The sequence below is a fragment of the Lycium barbarum genome, chromosome 5 (assembly GCF_019175385.1).
Source record: "Lycium barbarum isolate Lr01 chromosome 5, ASM1917538v2, whole genome shotgun sequence".
Lineage (NCBI taxonomy): Eukaryota > Viridiplantae > Streptophyta > Magnoliopsida > Solanales > Solanaceae > Lycium > Lycium barbarum.
The window spans coordinates 59,687,637-59,706,888 of NC_083341.1; the positions used below are offsets into that span (position 1 = coordinate 59,687,637).

The 19,252-nt window shown below is 37.5% G+C and overlaps 1 protein-coding gene across 1 annotated transcript; it reads left to right on the top strand.

Moving 5' to 3' along the window:
- The first annotated feature begins 1,297 nt into the window (after window positions 1-1,297).
- LOC132640881 (uncharacterized) lies at window positions 1,298-18,990 on the top strand. The gene is made up of 6 exons (XM_060357679.1): window positions 1,298-1,734; window positions 14,744-14,797; window positions 17,440-17,520; window positions 17,735-17,804; window positions 17,917-18,005; window positions 18,679-18,990. Exons 1-6 carry the CDS (start codon window positions 1,531-1,533, stop codon window positions 18,811-18,813), a joined length of 633 nt encoding a protein of 210 aa, XP_060213662.1. The 5' UTR covers window positions 1,298-1,530; the 3' UTR covers window positions 18,814-18,990.
- Window positions 18,991-19,252: the final 262 nt, after the last annotated feature.

The following is a 19,252-nucleotide window of genomic DNA, read 5'->3' on the forward strand; positions in this document are numbered from 1 at the left end:
TAATCTAAAATCTTATTTTGTGGAAGGGTATGGTAAAAAATACCAATTAATAGCTAATTAATTGATCCCACCGTTATGGCCTTAAATCAAGGGATATGTTTTATTTTTTACTGTGTTACTATGTATTTATAAGCATCAAATACATCCGAAAAAATACCTTAATTTGGAAAAACATAACTACAAATGATAATTTTTAAAAGATAGCTATAAATGATAGGAAACTACCAAAAGGTAGTCATTTTGTTAATTTTACCTAATTTAATTATCCATTTTAATGAAGTTAGTAATCAACTTGTGGTCCTAACTCAATCCCAAAAGATAGTTCAAATGGAGGAGGATTGCCCAAACCATATATGGAGTCCAGAGATCCCGTCACGATCCAATGTGGGATATTTCTCTTCATCACCCCCTCACGCTCAAATATTGTCCGGACTAGAGCGTGTACAATCATGGACCACGGGATATATCTTCGCCTCACTCCTCACATGGTCCAGGGGCCACATCGATCATGGACCTAGCTCTCATATCAAATTAGGCTTTGGGCCTAACTCATATTCTAAAAGCTAGCTCAAAGGGAGGAGGATTGCAACAATGCTGTGCCATCACATATTAGTATAAATATGAAATAAAAAATAAATCACATTGTAATTCACAAAAAAACGTTTATATTTATAATAAAATAAAAATATAAAAAGATATAAAGCTAGCTCACCTTGATATTTTAAAAAGAATTTACAATTCTACACTATCAATCTAGTTTAATTGATCGTAACCTATACAGTATAGGACGAAAAATCATAATAAACACTATTAAACTCCTAAAAATAAATTAATTAAACTGATTGCAATTATCTATAATTTGCTACTCCCTCTGTTTCAATTTGTTTGAACCTATTTTCTTTTTAATCCGTGCCAAAATGAATGACCTTTTTTCTAATTTGGAAATAAATTCACTTTATAAATGATTTATAGCCACACAAACTTTTAAGGCTTATTTTGAATCACAAGTTTCAAAAGTCTTCCCTATTTTTCAAATGTCGTGTCCAATCAAATGAGTTTATATAAATTTAAATAGGTTCATATAAATTGAAACGGAGGGAATATTACATAATGAAATAGTGTTTTTTATTGAACTCCTAAAATAGAAAGTGAAGTATGAGTTACGAAAGTTATGGTGGAGTAACATATGAAACCAAAAAAAAGAAAAGAAAAAAAAAAAAAAAACGAGAAGCATGGGTTACTCCTAACTCCTCTTTTTTTTTTTTTTTTTGGGTTACTCCTAATTCCTTAAACTTTGGAAGTTAAGAGGCTGGTAAGCGCCCCTCTATTGTCCTCTCTCTTCGTCCTCCTGGAACCTTCTCGAATCAGCAAACGCATCCCCCTTAACACCCTAAACCTAAATCATTATTTAATATCCTTGAGTACCTTTGACCCATTGCCCTCTCTCTTAATTGCTTCTTTTTGCTGCAAATCTAATTCCATTCCTTTTGCATTCTTTGGATCTTTCTTTGTTGTAATATTTGTGAAGGAATGGAGGGAGGTGCAGCTACTGCGGCAGGAGTATCATCATCATCAACAGAGAAACAGAATGAAGCTACGTCATCTTATACCTATTGGGTAAGAGGAACCACACAAGATGCTGCACCTTTACCTGTTCCTAAGAAACTCACTTCTCAAGACCTTAATAATCAAGCTAATAATCCACAAACCCATCTTGGGTCTGCCTGGAATCGGGTATGTAACAACTACCCACTTTGTTTTTTAGCCTGTTTTTGTGTATTTTGATAGTTGAGAAGTTTGACGCTGTGGTTTTACATACCCACTTCGTTTTTTGGCCTGTTCGGTGGTATTTTGATAATTGAGAGTGGAAAAGACAAGTTTGATGCTGTGTTTTTTCAATATTTTTGTAGAAAAATCACATTTTTGTATTGTTTTTGATGTGTTGGATCAAGATTGGATGTAGCTTTGTGGCAATGGACTAGTAGGAAAATCACTTTTTTTTTTGATTGACAAATAATACTTTTTTATTTTGTAAGAATTAGACAATATCAGGACATCGATTGTGTAGCTGTTAAGAGCAGCGAAAAAATTACAGAACCTGTGTTGAAAGGTTGCTCCAAGTCGACTGCGTCTCTCTTGGTAACGGAGTTATGTATCACAAACTAGATGTCTTCTTTTTCTAGTAGTCTGTTTTATTAGAGAGGATTTGAGAGATGGATTTTCTCTATTAAAGAAGGGATTTTATGGAGAAGAGAAGTTGTCAGGAAAAAATATTGATCACGTGATCAATTGCACGCTCTCTCCTCTCTTCCCTAGTTAACTTCCTGCAGGTTTATCCCTATATGGGTTCGGTCCGTCCACATGGGCGAACTGCAACCAGACCCAAATATCCATCCCTAACTTCGCACATGGTGGGACTGGATCCAAAGTAGTATCATTCAATAACACATAATTTTTACGGACAATAGACAAATAGCTCGTGCGACCTTCAAGCATCAAAGAGCTATACTTTGTAAGGTTCTACAAGAGCTATACATAGGAATTCAATCACATGCTGAAAGAATTCACTACTAACTTGAGGATCTTATAACTCGCAATACCCCAGACTTCATTCACTAGTCCACTAGTTAGTTATCCGATTCCTCATCCTCATCCTCAAAAGGGGTGAACTTGAGTTCATGTATAACATTGTCCCACAATTACACTTGACGCCTTTATATTAATTGTCTTCCCTTTCTACTTGAATCTCTCTGTTCCAGATCAACTGCTTTCCTGGACATGCATTGCATTGTTGAATCACTAATGGCTAATAGTGACATGCTAAAGTAGCAACATTGATTGAAACTTCAAGAAACAGTCAAAGGGTATATTAAGGCAAAGTTATTGTAACTTTTCAGGAACTCACACAATGAAGAAGTAGGGATCAATTCTTCCATTAACCCAATTTTCGCTTAGCACATGTGGTATAAAACACGTGCTAAGGTGTTCTCACTTTATATTGGCGCGCGTGTCTCATTCTTTTACTCATTCAACACCGGACAAATCTTGGTCTAGATACCTCCAAATGTCTAATTCAAGCTCACTCAATAATCCTCAAATTCATCTTAGAGAAATTCACATTTGACTAGTTATCAAGAGCAGAGCTACCTTCATAATAAATAAACGTGACCTCATAATTGTATCAAGTCTCATCTCTTCATGCTCCTCAACGTAAGAGGTGATTGCTCGTGTGAGAGAACTAATCTCGCGACTTGTTTGACATATTTTATCAACAAAAAGCACATCATCACATGCATACGGGATATGGACATAAATTCAAGAGTCAAATATTGATATGGATATATGTCAAACTTGATTGTCAACTATCTAAGGCGAGTCCCAGTTGTACCACCATATGCCTGTTTTAAGTGTGCCTACATGACATGAGCAATATGATATTGCTTATATTCATGGATGAGATGATCAACCATTGAACCTACATAATTCCACGAGTAGTGAAATCTTTCTTTTTCTATTAATAGTAAGTTTCTAGATCTCTTGTGTTGGGAAGTGTTACCCTCCTATGAGTGACTCATAATATGGTTTATACTTTCAAGAGCATCATGCTTTTCCAGTAAATACCACATCTTACAATTTTCAGATATTGTAATTGTCACCATTTAGTTTGTCACCCTTGTTTAATGCAGCAATGATGCCTTTTGATGCCATGTCTCCTAAATGAGACAATTAAGCAAGTTTTACTCATTAATATTTACTTTAATCAATTTATGCATAGTATTTGCACACACAAGCAAACAATTACAATACTAATTTTACATTTAGTATAGATCGAATTGTCACTATATTTTCACTTATCATCCACATCTAAATAGTTTAACCAACATTCGAATTCATTCTCAGAGTGTTAAATTATGTGAATGAATTTAATTTTACGAACTCAAGTCTCAATTCATTAAAAAATTATAATAAATAAGATATGTAAAAGGAGATACAAACAATGTGATTTCATTTATCATAAAAAATATTCACAATAACAAATTACATGTCTGCAAGGACATAATTCTCCCACTTGGCTTCAAGTTCCGAACATATACCCAAACGGGTTTACTTAGCCAAACCTGATGATAAGTATCAGTTAAATGATCACCTCAAGGTTCTTGGAGAGAATTTACTAAAATAGCGATAGCTCTCCAATTCGAGATAACTATATAATTAGCCAATTCACCTCGTTTTAGTTGGAAAAAAATGAACATGTTTAGGTATTGAAGCATTAGGAGACATTTAAAATTCTTAAACTCTTCGAGTTTCTTCTCTCGTTCTTTCACTCTGCCCTTTGATCCCTTAATAGATTTTGCATCATCCTCGGGACATCATTCCTTATGACTTCAGGCTCGGAATCTAAATCATTATAGAAATATGTCCGACGACGCGCTCTTCTAGGTCGTCCCCTTGCTCGACTTCAAGAACTCCCACTTGGAGTACTTCGGAACAAGAAAACAATAGAATCGTATTCTGTTGACCCTAGGACTTAATTCTCTTCCACAAGTTATTGTGACATATGTTTTCACATAGAATGGTACTCTGTTATTTTCTTGTTCCTATTCAGAAATGGTTGGCTGGGAACTAGCTCGAAGATTCCAAGTGGGAGTTCTCGAAGTCGCGTTAGGAGACAACGTAGAAGAGTGCGTTGTCACAGGACACATTTATATAATGATTCAAATTCGGAGCCTGAAGTCCTAAGGAATAATGTCCCGAGGACACTGCAAAATCTTTTAAAGGATCAAAGGGCTGAGCGAAGGAAAGGAGAGAAGAAATTCAAAAACATCATTGCTGACGTCATTAAGGGTGACAAATTAAATAGTGACAATTACGATATATGAAATCGTAAGATGTGTTATGTACTGAAAGAGCAAGATGCTCTTGAAGGTATAAACCATGTTATACATCCCCAATAGGAGGGTAACACTACCCAACACAGGAGAAATCTAGAAACTTACTATATTTGAATAAAAGAAAGATTCAACCGCTCGTGGAATTATTGTAGGTTCAATGGTTGATGATCTCGTCCATGAGTGTGAGCAATATCCTAATGCTCATGCCATGTGGGCATATTTAAAAGAGGCATATAGTGGCCCAACTGTAACTCGCCTTAGACAGTTGACAATCAAGTTTGACACATACAAAAAACGTCATGATCACAGTGTGGAGCAACACCTAAGGATGTCATATATGATTGCTCAACTTAAAAGTGCTAGTCATGTTTTCTCTGATGAGCAATAGGTTCATCATTTTCTAGCAGTGTGTTCTATTAGAGATTCCCAGACCCCACTTGTAGGAATACACTGGGTATGTTGTTGTGTTACATTGGAGAGGATTTGAGAGATGATTTTCTCTATTAAAGAAGGGAGTTTTTGGAGAAGAGAAGTTGTCAGGAAAAACCACTGATCGCATGATCAATTGCACGCTCTCTCCACTTATATTATGTAGTGGTAGTTTTTAGGAGTTACATAACTTCTTGCAGGTTTATCTCTTCTTAACGAGTCGGGTCAGTCCACGTGGCCGACCCACAACCCAGAGTCCCAGACCCAAATAACATATTTTATTTAAATCAGTTTAGGATTAGGGGTGGAGTAACTATGTCACTGCATTTTTTTTTTTTTTAATGATGTAAGTGTTTTATAATCACAAAGGCATCAAGGGGATGCATAGTTACAAAAGAGGAGGAAATATCAGCTCATACAAAGATAACAAAAAACCTATCATAAGTCTAGAGAGCTGACAAATCCAAGAATCTATCATAAGACTAAGGAGCTAATAAAATCCAAAAAAGAGTCTGGGTTATATGCAGGGGTAAAATTAATCCAGCTAAAAAGAGTAGTCAGGCATCTGGCCTTGAGATTTGAGCTGGCAGTTACAATACCATGAAAACATCTTTGGTTCCTTTCCAACCATAAGCACCACAGAATGCAAGCAGGGACCATAGACCAGATTCTTCTAATGGCCTTCCCAACTTTCCAAGAACTCCAACAGACAAAAACTTCCCTGATAGTGTGAGGTATAACCTATTGCAAACCAAACATAGTGAGGAACATATTCCACACATCTGTAGCAACTGGACAGTGTAAGAATAGGTGGTTAATGGTTTCAGAGGTGCAATGGCACATGTAACATCTATTAGCGAGATGAAATTTCCTTTTCATGAGGTTGTCCAGAGTTAAACAAGCCCTTTTTAGAGCGACCCAGCAGAAACAAGAGACTTTAGGCGGCAAATTGATTTTCCAAATCAGCTTCCAAGGCCATTGATCAATCAGGTCCTTGTTGGAGGTCAGAAGCAGGTAGCCTTCTTTGATAGAATAAGAACCGTCCTTGTTACTGCCCCACTTAAGTTTGTCATTTCTCTGAGTGAGAACTGGACTGTTCTGTAGACACCCAATCAATGCTATCATGTCCTCTATTTCCCAGTCATTTAGGTGTCTCCTTAGGTGCAAATTCCATGAGTTGTCCTCCCAGTTCTGAGCAATTGTTAAATCTGGGTTAGTTGTTATAGGGAACAGCCTGGGAAAAGCATCCTTAAGAGTAATAGAGCCAAGCCATTTGTCTTTCCAGAATAGAAGATGAGCCCCATTTCCCACTTGGAAGGAAGTGTTGAGAAAGAACTCATCCCACAATCTCCTGATATCTTTCCATAAACCAGTTCCAGAAGGAGTTTAGATTGGGTTGGAGCACCAATGGCTAGTGCTACCATATTTAGCTTGGATAATCTCCTTCCAAAGACCAACATCATCTTTGTTAAACCTCCAGTGCCACTTCATTAACATACATTTGTTGTGTAATGCTAAATCCTTTATACCAAGACCACCTAGATGTTTTGGAAGAGTTACTTTGTCCCACTCGACTAGATGATACTTGTGATTTTCGCTATTACCTTCCCATGAAAAAGTCCTCCTTAGTTTGTCAAGTTGATATTGAACCTCTGATGGTATTGGGAACAGAGACATGAAGTAAGTATGAATACTATCCAAGACACTATTGATGAGTGTTACTCTGCCACCAAGAGAAAGGTACTGTTGTTGCCAAGAGGCCAATCTTTTCTCAAACTTTTCAATGACCACATTCCAAATCTCCATTGATCTGTGACTAGCTCCCAAGGGGAGTCCTAGATATGTGGTGGGGAAAGTACCAGTGTTACAATACATGATGCTGGCCAGAAACTCTAAATCTGGAACCATATTAACAGGGTAAATAATGCTTTTAATCATGTTAATATGTTTAGATTCAACCTATTTGAATAAATGAATATTAGAAAGTATTTCATAATTTTGTAAAGATATGGTAGTATGTTCCAAAGATTCTTGCTTGTTAGGCCTAAAGAATAATTACTTATCATGTTTTAGGTAGTTTAAAACTCTTTTTATAACGAGCCCTTCTTGTTCATTGTTATAGGTCAGGCAAGTCCATAAGAAGTCTTCTCCTTTCTCCTTTACTGACAACATTTTTTATTCTTTTCACAGTTTTAGTGGTCTTGTCTCTTTTTGATGACTGGTCCTACGCTAATACTCTTTTTTTTTTTTTTTTTTTTTTTTGTGAAACTGGTACTATTGTGTGTGTGTATATATATATATATATATATATAAGTGGGCAACACAGTACATGGGTTGGACTGAAACCATATTTACAATTGTACTTCAAAAGCTAAACTGATCTACCTCATATTGAATCTAGCACATCAATTGTGGTAGCAGTATCATCTGAAAATATCTTTTTACACCAAAAACATAGTAGCAAAAGACAATTCAGTTTGATCTTCTGCACCCTATTCTCTATATTTTCAAAACATCTTGAATTCCTCTCCTTCTAGATTGTTCATCAGATGCAAGCTGGGACAATTCTCCATCTACTTCTGTTCTTTGCCATAGATGTAGAAATAGATGGTTAACTGTCTCTGCTTTATCTCCACACAAAAAACATTTGGGGCACAATGTTATCTGTCTTTTCATTAAATTTTCCTTGGTAAGGATAGCTTCCTTTGCCAAGAGCCACACAAAAAAAGCTACTTTGTGTGGGATATTCTCCAAATATGTTTCCAAGGCCAATTATCAATCTGCTGATTAGACCGATTCATCAACCTATATGCTGCATACACCTTGAAATCACCACTGTTGTTACCTTGCCATCTCAATACATCTTCACCTGCCTGTACACCACTGAATTGTGCAAGTATGCTGTAAAATTCAGTTACCCTGTCCATCTCCCAATCATTGATAATCTTCTGAAAGTTGTATCCCAACCTTAAGGTGTCCACATTTCTGCTATAGTCTTCTGTTGGTGAAGCACAAGATTGAATATGTCGGGGAAGTGTACTTTAAGAATCCCTATTTCATGCCAGTTGTCCTCCCAGAAGCTAGTTTTGTTACCATCCAAGACTTTGATCTTTGTTTTGCTTTTCAGTTCACTCCAAAAGGCCCTGATGGACCTCCATAAACTAACCCCCTATGGTGTATCAACCTCCTTGGTCATCCATTTGTCTTCCTTCTCAAATTTTGCATTTATAACTTTACCCCATAGAATCTGATTCTCATTGTTAAGTCTCCACAACCATTTCTTCTTCAGTGCTTTATTGTAAATCTTCAAATTCCTGATTCCCAGACCTCCATGTTTCTTTCCAAAAGTAAGAGCTTCCCATTTGACTAGATGATAACCTTTCTTTTCTTTGTTACCTTGCCATAGGAATGCTCTCCTGATTCTGTCCAGCCTATTAATGACCCCTGCTGGGATTGGAAACAAAGACATCATATATGTAGGAAGAGCATCTAAGACTGAGTGAATGAGCGTCAACCTGCCCCCCAAAGATAAGTATTGAGTCTTCCATCTGGCCAATTTCTTCTCACATTTTTCAATAACACTGTCCCAAATTCCTATGGATTTAGATTTTGCTCCCAGTGGCATTCCTAGATAAGTAGTTGGCAAAGTACCAACTTCCCCACCTAGAATTGCATTTAGTTATGCTACTACTCTTTTTCGGGAAATTTTTGGCAACATTTGTCATGTTTCAACAGTATATATTTGTCCAGTTGGCTCCCAGTCTGCACATAATCTTTGCCAACTTGTGCTACATAATAACCTTGTAAATTTCGCTGTGGATTGTAAGTGATCTGGTCAAGCTGCATTATATCCTTAAATCAACCAGCCTCATGGATCTACGGTAGTTGTAGGCCTGTGGATTGTTTACGATTTGTCCAAGCAGGCAATACACATGTCTCTATTTGTAGTCTTGTCTTAGTAGCCAGGTGGTGTCTCATGAGTCATGACGGCTGCAATCAATTTTGTCTCACAATAGCGTTAGTCAGTCTTAGGGTACTGTCAGGATGGTTTTTTTTGGGAGATGTATTGTGCACGTGGTACTTTTTCTTGTAATAATTATGGTGCTTGACACTGCTTGCCTACACTTGGGCTATTCTACTAGCTACCTATATCGTTTCACTAGTATATGTACTATGTAACTCTACACATTGAGACTTACGCAGATGTGAAGATTTCATCTAAATATTTTGCCTCTGCGGCAATGCAAGTTTGGTCTTTTTTTTTTTTTTTGTCATAGTAATAAAATTCATTAGTAAAACATCAAGAAGATGCAAGGTTACAGATGGGAAAAGCTGGCAAGCTTGGCAAAACCTGTAGAACAATCTAAAGATATCCTTTCTCTACTGAACTAGAGAAAAAGAGCTGATAAAATCTAGAAAGTTACCCACATTGTTTACAGGGGCAAAAAAAATGCCAACTAAAAAGACTAACTAAACACCTAGACTTTAGAGAGCAAATAGGAGTTGAGATTCCTTCAAAGCATCTGTTGTTTCTCTCCTTCCATAGGGTCCAAAAAATTACTGCTGGGATCCTTCTCCAAATTCTTTTAATGGATTTGTCAACTCTCCAGAGTATCCAACTAGCATATGCATCTTTGATGTTGGAGGGCATTACCCATTGTAGACCAAGCATAGAGTAGAAGAAAAACCAGAGGCTAGCTGCTGCAGGGCAGTGCAAAAATAGATGGTTGACACTTTCATTGGTCTGCTTGCACATGGTACACATGTTAACAACTATTACACCTCTCCTTCTAAGATTGTCTTGTGTTAGGCATGCTTCCTTCAGTGCAGTCCAAGTGAAGCAAGTAACTCTGAGAGGCTGTCTGGTTCTCCATACAAGCTTCCAAGGCCAAACCTCTAAAAGGCTATTTTGAGAGCACCAGTTGTTGTAACATTCCTTCACAGTGAAAATCTTTTCCTTAGAATTGCTCCAGAGTATTCTGTCCTGAAAATCTGCCACCAAAGTACTTTGTCCCAAACTTTCTAATAGAGAAAGAAAATCATCAACTTCCCAATCCTGTAAGTTTCTCCTTAAAATTGGTGTCCAACAGTTGTTAACTCTATATTGAGCTAATGTTGCTTCTTTGTTAGAAGCTATCAGAAATAGTGAGGGAAATAAATCTTTTACTAAAGTGTCCCCAAGCCATTTGTCCTGCCAAAATCTGATCTTGAGCCCATTTCCAGCCTTGAATGAGACAACCTGGAAGAATTCCTCTTGGAGACTACTGATGTGTTTCCATACTCCAACATCATGTGGTTCATTGCTTTTCTTTGCAGTCCAGTGGTCTTGAATACCATATTTAGCTTTGATGATTTCCTTCCAGTACCCTGCCTCATTTTGACCATATCTCCAAAGCCACTTCATGAGTAGGCTGTTGTTATGAAACTTAAGATTTCTAATCCCCAGCCCCCCTTGGCCTTTGGGTTGAATAACTGATTGCCATTTGACCAAAGAGAATTTATGAGTAACACTGTTACCTTCCCATAGGAATTTCCTTCTAAGCCTGTCAATTTGCTTTAGAACTGAGCTTGGCATAGGGAAGAGTGACATAAAGTAAGTGGGAATGCTGTCTAGGACACTTTTGATGAGGGTGAGCCTGCCACCCAATGAGAGATATTGCATCTTCCAAGTGGCTAGTCTTTTCTCCATTCTTTCAATGACCCCACTCCATATCCTAGATGATTTGAATTTAGCACCCAAAGGAAGTCCCAAATAGGTGGTGGGAAAGGAGCCTGTTTTGCAGCTAAGAATATCAGCAAGAGCTTCTAGGTTGGTCACTTCATTCACTGGATATATAGTGCTCTTAAGCATGTTGATATGAAGTCCAGAGATGGCCTCAAAGATCATGAGGGTGGTGTTGAGATTAGAGACCTGCTGACAATCAGCTCCACAAAATATAAGGGTGTCATCTGCATAGAGTAGATGAGAGACTGAGACTGAGGTGGAAGGATTTCTGCCCACTTGGAACCCTTGAATCCACTGAAGTTCTTTGGCCTTTGCTAACAGCTGAGATAATCCTTCCATCGCAATGATAAAGAGGAAAGGGGACAATGGATCCCCCGGCCTGAGTCCCTTTTGAGAAGAGAAAAATCCAACTGGACTTCTGTTCACCAGAATTGAAAACTTCACTGTCGAAATACAGAAATAAATCCACCTTATCCACCTTTCCCCGAAACCCATTTGCTTCAAAATGTTGACTAAATAAGCCCAGTTAAGCTGATCAAAAGCTTTCTCAATATCTAATTTGCATAGGATCCCAGTCTCACCACTTTTAATTTTCCAGTCTAGCACTTCATTGGCAGTCATAGATGCATCAGTGATCTGTCTATTCTTCAGAAAAGCACTCTGCTGTCCAGAAACTAAGGAATCCACCACTTTTCCGAGCCTCTTAGCTAAAATTTTGGCCAGCAATTTGTAGACACTGCCTATAAGACTTATAGGCCTATAATCTCTAAGCTCTGCGGCCCCTTTCTTCTTTGGGATAAGAGCAATGAAAGAGGCATTGCATGATCTCACCATTTGGCAGTTCTGATGAAAGAAATTAAAAGCTGCTAGCAGGTCTGCTTTGATGAAGTTCCATGATTTTTGAAAGAAAGCCATAGTGAAACCATCAGGGCCTGGAGCTTTGTCAGGGGCACAAGTCATGAGAGCTTCTAAAATCTCCATTTCGGTGAAAGGAAGTTCAAGGTCCTCTTTATCCACTGTGTTGAGACTTGACAGACCTTCAAAGACAGCTAAGGGTCTCCAAGATTCAGTTTCTTTGTAAATTTGTTGATAGTACTCCAGAATACCATCCTTGATCCTTCCTTTGTCTTCAATTACTTCATTCCCTATTTTGAGTCTGTCAATGGTATTGCCTTTCTATGAGAGTTGGCCATTCTTTGGAAAAACTTTGTATTCTTATCCCCCTCTTTCAACCATAAACATCTTGATTTTTGTCTCCATGAGATCTCTTCAGCGGTTGCTATTTGCTGAAGTTCAAGTTTGAGATTCAATGTCTGACCTTTCTCTTCTGTAGAGAGAGCTCTGAGCTCAGCTAACTGGTCCAGCTTCCAAAGTTCTTTGAGTGCCTTGTTCCTTTGAGTCTCGATTGTTCCATAGACCTCCCTATTCCATTTAGTAATGTCTTTCTTGAGATTTCTTAGTTTCTGCATTAGCACAAAGTCTGGGGTGCCTAATACAGTGTAAGAAATCCACCATCCTTCTATCATGTCCATGAAACCCTCAGCTTGAAGCCATATGTTTTCAAATTTGAAATAAGAAGGTGTGGTCTCCCAATCTCCACTTTCCAGGATAATTGGTTTATGATCAGAAAAAACTCTAGGCAAGGGGTACTGTTTGATAGTATTGAACATCTCGCTCCATTCTGTTGAGATAAGGAACCTGTCAATTCTAGAGGCTTGGAAAGACTCCTCCCCTCTTGACCAGGTAAATTGTGCTCCCTGAAGTGGAGGGTCAATCAAATCCAGGTCTAGAATAGTGTTGGAGAAGCCCAGCATCGCCCTTGATCTTCTAACGCAGTTCAATCTTTCCCCCACAAATCTGCACACATTGAAATCCCCTCCTATGACCCATAGGTCAGACCACAATCCCCTGATAGATGCTAACTCGAGCCAAAGATCCTCCCTTTCTGGATTGGTATGAGGGCCATAAACACTAGTAAAAACCCATTTGAAATCCTCAGTAAGACTTTCGAATCTACATGATAAAGAAAAGGCTCCTGCTTCAAAATCAACACATTTCCAAGCTCTTTTGTCCCACATTATTAATATCCCTCCTTTGGTACCAATTGCTTTGACTTCTGCCCAAGAGATCCATCTGTTTCCCCAAATTTGCCTGATTAGAGATGGATTTCATGTCTCTATTTTGGTTTCCTGCAGGCAAATAATATCAACTCCTCACTTGTGAATAAGAGATTTCAAAGTGCTTCTCTTGTCTTTATTGTTGAGACCCTGCACATTCCAGCTGAGTGTTTTAACTCTCATCTGGAATGAGCCTTGTGAGACCTGCCCCTCTCTTTCTTCCCACTCCCGTCCTGGAGACCCCAATCCAATCTTTTAAGTTCAGTAACTGCTTTGCTTTTCCCTTTCTTTAATTCTCCTGTTTTATTTTTTTGCTCAAGAATCTGCACTTTCCTTTTTTCCTCCATTCTCAGAATAATTCCCAGAAGTTCGTGTTCAAACCCAGCAACATTTACCCCCAACACTTTGCAAGCCTTCATCATTGTCAACTTCGTCCATTTTGAGGTTTCCACCACATCAGGGATATCAACAGTTTGAATTTGTGGATCATGCCAAGGCAAAGGAAGAAAACTGTTGTAGGACTGAGATGAGATACCAGAGTCAGATTCATTTGAAACTGACAGTGCTGAGAATATCGGTTTGGGTATATGTGGGTCCATCGAGTGTCCTGCGTGAACCGCTTCATCATCTGCTTCAGGCTCGGATAGTGTCCCCTCCATGAGTTCTAAATCCCTGAGACTAGAAGCTTGAATTTCTAGTTCAAAAGGATCAAAAGAGAATGAAGCATTCAAGGAAGATGAAGCTCTGAAGCAGCATGGGTCTAGCTTTAGTACAGATGATCTCCACACTTGCTTTGGTCTTCTATGATCTTCATCCTAATTTCATTTTTTAGAACTGTTCATGTGGCCTGACATTCCTATTCAAATAGTACTATTCCAAAAGCTCTATTCTTCTGGTACTTTTTCGATGGGACTTATCCACGTGAGTACTTTCCTGAGGGTTCTATCTAACTAAAGATAAAGAACCAGCTTACTTAGCTTAATTCAAAATATTCTAAACTAAAGTTATTTAACCACCTTGAGATTGAGGGTATGTTGAGAATAAAGAAAATCAATGTAGTTTTTTTGTTTAAAGTATGTCTAGATCACCCGCAAGTGTGGCTCAGCTGGTTGAGCATGGGGCTTCCATAAAGGAGGTCTCAGGTTCGAAACCCCCGGCCTACAACAACAAGGGGATTTGCCTTCTGGGTTGAGCTTGTAGCACGAGGCTTGCCTAGTGCAGATTATCTCTTTTGTGTGGTTTGCGGGCTATTGCACAAGAGCGGGGTTTACCCTGTGCGCACACGAAGGGTAGTGGCTGTTGGTTTCCTGGTCTTAAAAAAAGAAAAAAAAAAGAAGAAAAAAAAAGAAAGTATGTCTAGATCCTTTGTATTTGAGTAGGTGATTTTATAGAACTTTGCTAGGCGTAGAGAGTAAACACGTACTATGCTGTAAATGATCATAATAAATAAATAAAACGTACTAGGAAAACTTAAACTCTAAAGGAAAAACGTTCATGACTATTTGTTTTGCAAGGTTTGTCTGCTGGTTGATCCCAGTTATGTCGTGTATCAAATGATAATTTTTCTTTTTCTTTTGCAGGCTGGAACATGGGAGGAGAAAAATCTAAATAAATGGGCGAATGATCGAATTAAGGTGTGAGCATAACACTCTTCTCTTCATCACATTTTGGATTGATCTTTTTTAAAATACTTTCCATGAAATTGCCTTTTCTTGAGATGTACAACTCTGCCATCACATTCGATCAGTTCTACAATCTGGTGGAAATATATGCTTTGAACATCTGATTGGTATTTTTATATAAGTGTTCCAATAAATTGTGACCAGGTGCTCGTTAGAGTAGAAAATAAGTTTTTGACTAAACTATCTTTATGATAGGCAGAAAATTATGGGCCCGGAGGATCTGTTTGGTTCCTTCTTCCAAAATGCTCAAAAATAAGCTGCAAGATTCAGTAAAGTGTTCCCCTTTTTGCTGTTGCCAAAGTCTGAAATTCTCAAATAAAAATCATCATATTTGACATGGAGTGCAATGGTTGAACATTGTAGCATGAAGATTCAATTTTTTTTTTTTTTTTTTTGAGAATGGTAATGAGCACTAAGATTCAATTATTTTTGAAGGCCTATAACAATCAAAACATGGATGATATTATTTGCAGTAAATTAGAAAGACTAGCTATATCTTTAGATATCATGTAATAGGTGAATGTGATATGAGTTGTGATTCCTTTTAAAGAACAACTTGCATTTAGAATGAGAAACAACCAGATTGTAACCTGTGAATTTAGGGCATGAAGGTGACTTGTAAGGGAGTCTTTTAAGCCATGTAGGTATATGGCTTAAAGGGTAACCAAGAGGATGCACGTGCGACCTGTAAAAATGAAAAGCTAGAAATTTTTGAACTCCTGAGCCAGTTGGTCACCTTCGAGGACATGGATAATTAGAAAATGTCAAAATGGTACTAAAGCTAGTTATCTTTACAGCCCTTATGATCACACTTTATAATGTCACGTAGCACTTCTCTACAAATCAATAAGCCTTTAAAAGAGGACATGATCTTTCAAGGAAGAGTGAGTTGACACCCCATTTATAGAGGGAATCAACAGTCTTATAATTCATAGCTGGGGTGTCAAAATGGGGAATCAATAGTCTAAGCTATTCCAAAACTCGCTTAGTGCTTTTTTTGATGAGGTAGTGATTTTGATTTATTTATCAAAAACAAAAAGAAGCTTGGAATAATCAGCTGTCCAATGACTTTTCGGGGTTGCTTTCAGTTTTTGTGAATATAGGGCCCAAAATTTGGTTCACAGATCTCAAGTGTATTTGAAAAACCGTCCGGGGTATTAAGAACAGTCTAATTTGCAACTTAGATACCTGTTTTTTTGTTCCCCCCCCTCACACACGCACACTCACTCCCCCCACTCTCTCTCTCCACACACACACACACATATTACTCTATAGTTCAATATTATTCCGATAAGTTAGATTACTCTTTCATTCATCCTCCTCTCTTCCTTCTCCTTCAAGTGTATTATTGCAATGGGAGTCTTAGGATGCTCTATTTACGTTAGCAACCCAGTGGCACCTAGTCTTGGCTCTGTTCGCAACCATTTGTGTTTTTTTTTTTGCAAGAGAAAAATCTGCTCTGCGAATATAAGTTTCATCCCCCATCAAACTCTTTATGCACCTTTTTTAATGCTTCTTCACGGTTGTTTGACTTGTTCTCTGAAATTACACTGTGAATGACCACTTTATGAAGTCATGATGGTCGATTTCATGGCTGCCGGATTGCCTGTCATGAATCTATCAGTAATATGTGCATGTTCATTTACACTATACAAATTATATGAAGTTACCCAATATTAATTTTGAAACGGTTCTAGGAGGGATTATTTGTCTTCCTAGTCTTCGACACAAGAAAAATCCTTTTTTCTTGCGTCAAAATGAAAGAGTAATGATTCTTGATCCTGTTTGTTAAAAGTTCCTAGTCTTGGTTTCTATTTTTCCAGATGTATCCGAAACCTTTTTTTTCCTACTTTTTAACATGACAAAATGAGATCTGATAGGAGTTCTTGAAATACTATTTCCCCTTGTAACTATGCGAGACCCTCGCCTTTCTTAGGAAACAATTGCAGTAAACTTATATTGGATGTTTCTGTGGAAACATTAGAAACTGTAACACTTTTTAAGATATCTGATTGTTGTGTCCCTTTGGGGAAATCAGATTAATTTGGAACTTTTAAAGATATCTGTTTGATTGTTCTCAACACACTGCCCGTACAACTATCACAAGTTTCTAACTTTCCTTAGGAAAGCGGAAATTAGACTTATTTTTGGATGTCTGGTAGAAAAAAAAAACCACTTAAATTACTAGTAAATCTTGAAAACATAATGCTTTGCAATTTTATCAAAATCCGAATGAATCTTATTGCTTTTATTTAATTCAACGTAGTACCATAAGCTCGTAATGCTGAACAATTATGTAATATAATTTATAGGCCTTCTGTTGTTCCTAATTATATAGGGTATGTGCCTTCATTTTCTATCTTGTCGTATTTTCGCGTTATTACTTGTATTAGTTACTTCTTTTAGGAATCTTTCATGTTCGAAAATCTTACAGTTCTTTGTGTTTTGAAAAATATTCTGAAAAGTTCCAACTTATATTTAGTATGATAAGAATCTTATTACTGAGATCGAAAGTTAGAACCATATGTGTGCGTGTGTGTGTATGATTTGTACGTATGTATGTGTCTATGTTGCCTGATTCTCTTGAATGGCAGGAGCTGCTCATATCTGTGGGGTCACTGGAGTATTCTGGCGGCAGAGCAGAAGTAGGCGAAGTAACACGATGTTCTGGTGATGTGAGTGCTTTGATTTTTTTATGCCTAAATAGCCTAGCTATTTGAAGTTGATGTTAGGGAAACAACATAAGAACTTTTTTTGATTCCATTTTTTTTTTTTTTGGTACTTTCATCTTCTCGTCTCTCTTTCTTTTTCAAGAGACAATGATAAGGAGAAGGTGAACTTAAAGCAATTGTATGGATCTTTCCTCATGGTGTTTGGATGACTTCACAGGCATTTTTGGTGACTGTTCGAAATAAAAAGCGTGTTGGCTATACATATGAGCTGACGATCAAAGTCAAGGGTACTTCTTTTCTTCTTTGAAATCTGTTTCTTGAAGTCTGCCCTTACTTTCTAAACTGTTTCCTCGTTCTTCTGTTTTCATTTAACAAGCAAATAATGTTATACTGTATTAGGGGAATGGCTTGTTGGAGATGAGAAGAAGGTGATCAGGGGCAATATAGATATACCAGAGTTCTCGTTTGGCGAGCTAGATGATTTACAGGTACTTGCTAGAATTGTTTTAGCACTTCCATAAAAGAAAATTAATAGTAGGAGACCCTAGTAAAGCATCAAAATCAAGTATGAAAAGGAAATACAGTAGTAAATAAGCGATGCTAAAAATAAGGGAGAAGAGAAGAACAGAAGCAACAATGAATAATACAGTAGCCAAGCAAAGGGAACAACAGGTAAAATAAAATAAAAAATAAAATAGTAGGAGAGTAATAATAACAATACTGCTAAGGGTAACTCGAAAATGCTCCACTACCTACTAACCTTCTACCCTAATCTCGACTTCCATATCCTCTTTTCTAGGGTCATGTCCTCGGTAAGCCGTAGGTGTAGCATGTTCTGTCTAATCAACTCTACCCAAAACTCCTTCAGCGTACCTCTAACTCACCTCATACCATCCATACTTTTTCAGTTTTTTCTAAAAAAAAAAAAAAAGTTGTTGTAGCCTTGCTTGATGCAGTAAACGTAAGAGATAATAATGTAGCTGGTGCTTGCGTTTTTTTCCAAAAAGGAAAATTTTCTTGGTGTGTTTTTCTTGCATTTAGAAGATTTGATGACCTTTCTCCCCAAACATGGGACCTCTTTGGGCTTCCCAGACAACATAGGGAAAAAGAATGTGAAAGAAAGTTGTTCTAGTGTATCAACTGGTGTTATTTATTTTGCAGATTGAAGTGAGTCTTAGTGAAGACCAGGATCTTGGACAACAAGACAAGCAGCGAGTAAAACAGGATATGAAACAATTTCTGCAACCTCTTCGCGAAAAATTGCTTCAATTTGAGAAGGAGCTGAAAGAGTTGTAACATGCCGTTGTATTTGGTACTAATTTTCGAAGCTTTCCTTTTTATTCTTTTCTAAGACCTTGTGGCCTGGAGTTGTGGACCAATGTCCCTTTGACTGGAAAGTGTCACTTCAGCTTGTATTACTCGAAATGTAGCACTTTTAGCACGACTAATTAAGATTATTGGGACTTTGGTTTATATGATCGTGTCGTGATGGTGATTATTTTCTTGTTATTTGGTAATTTTAGCGCAAGAGTGATGGCAAAATCTAGTATAAACCAAATTGCATGAAAACCTGAACTTTTCCAGTTCGTAGCCTAAATGTTGTTTCACGTGAAATTACTTGGTCACATCTTTTTATCTTAAATGTCAAAAAATCTTTGTACAGCAGAGATTAATTCAAAAAATAATTTTTTGTTAAGGTACTTTTAAGTTCTTATTATTGGAATTTGTCGTGCTT

Bases quoted from the DNA above. Each gene is read 5' to 3' on its own strand.
- LOC132640881 (XM_060357679.1), top strand. From the start codon at position 1,531: ATGGAGGGAGGTGCAGCTACTGCGGCAGGAGTATCATCATCATCAACA. The intron at 1,735-14,743 runs GTATGTAACAAC...TTTCTTTTGCAG, and splicing joins TTGGGTCTGCCTGGAATCGG to GCTGGAACATGGGAGGAGAA. The intron at 14,798-17,439 runs GTGTGAGCATAA...CTTGAATGGCAG, and splicing joins GGGCGAATGATCGAATTAAG to GAGCTGCTCATATCTGTGGG.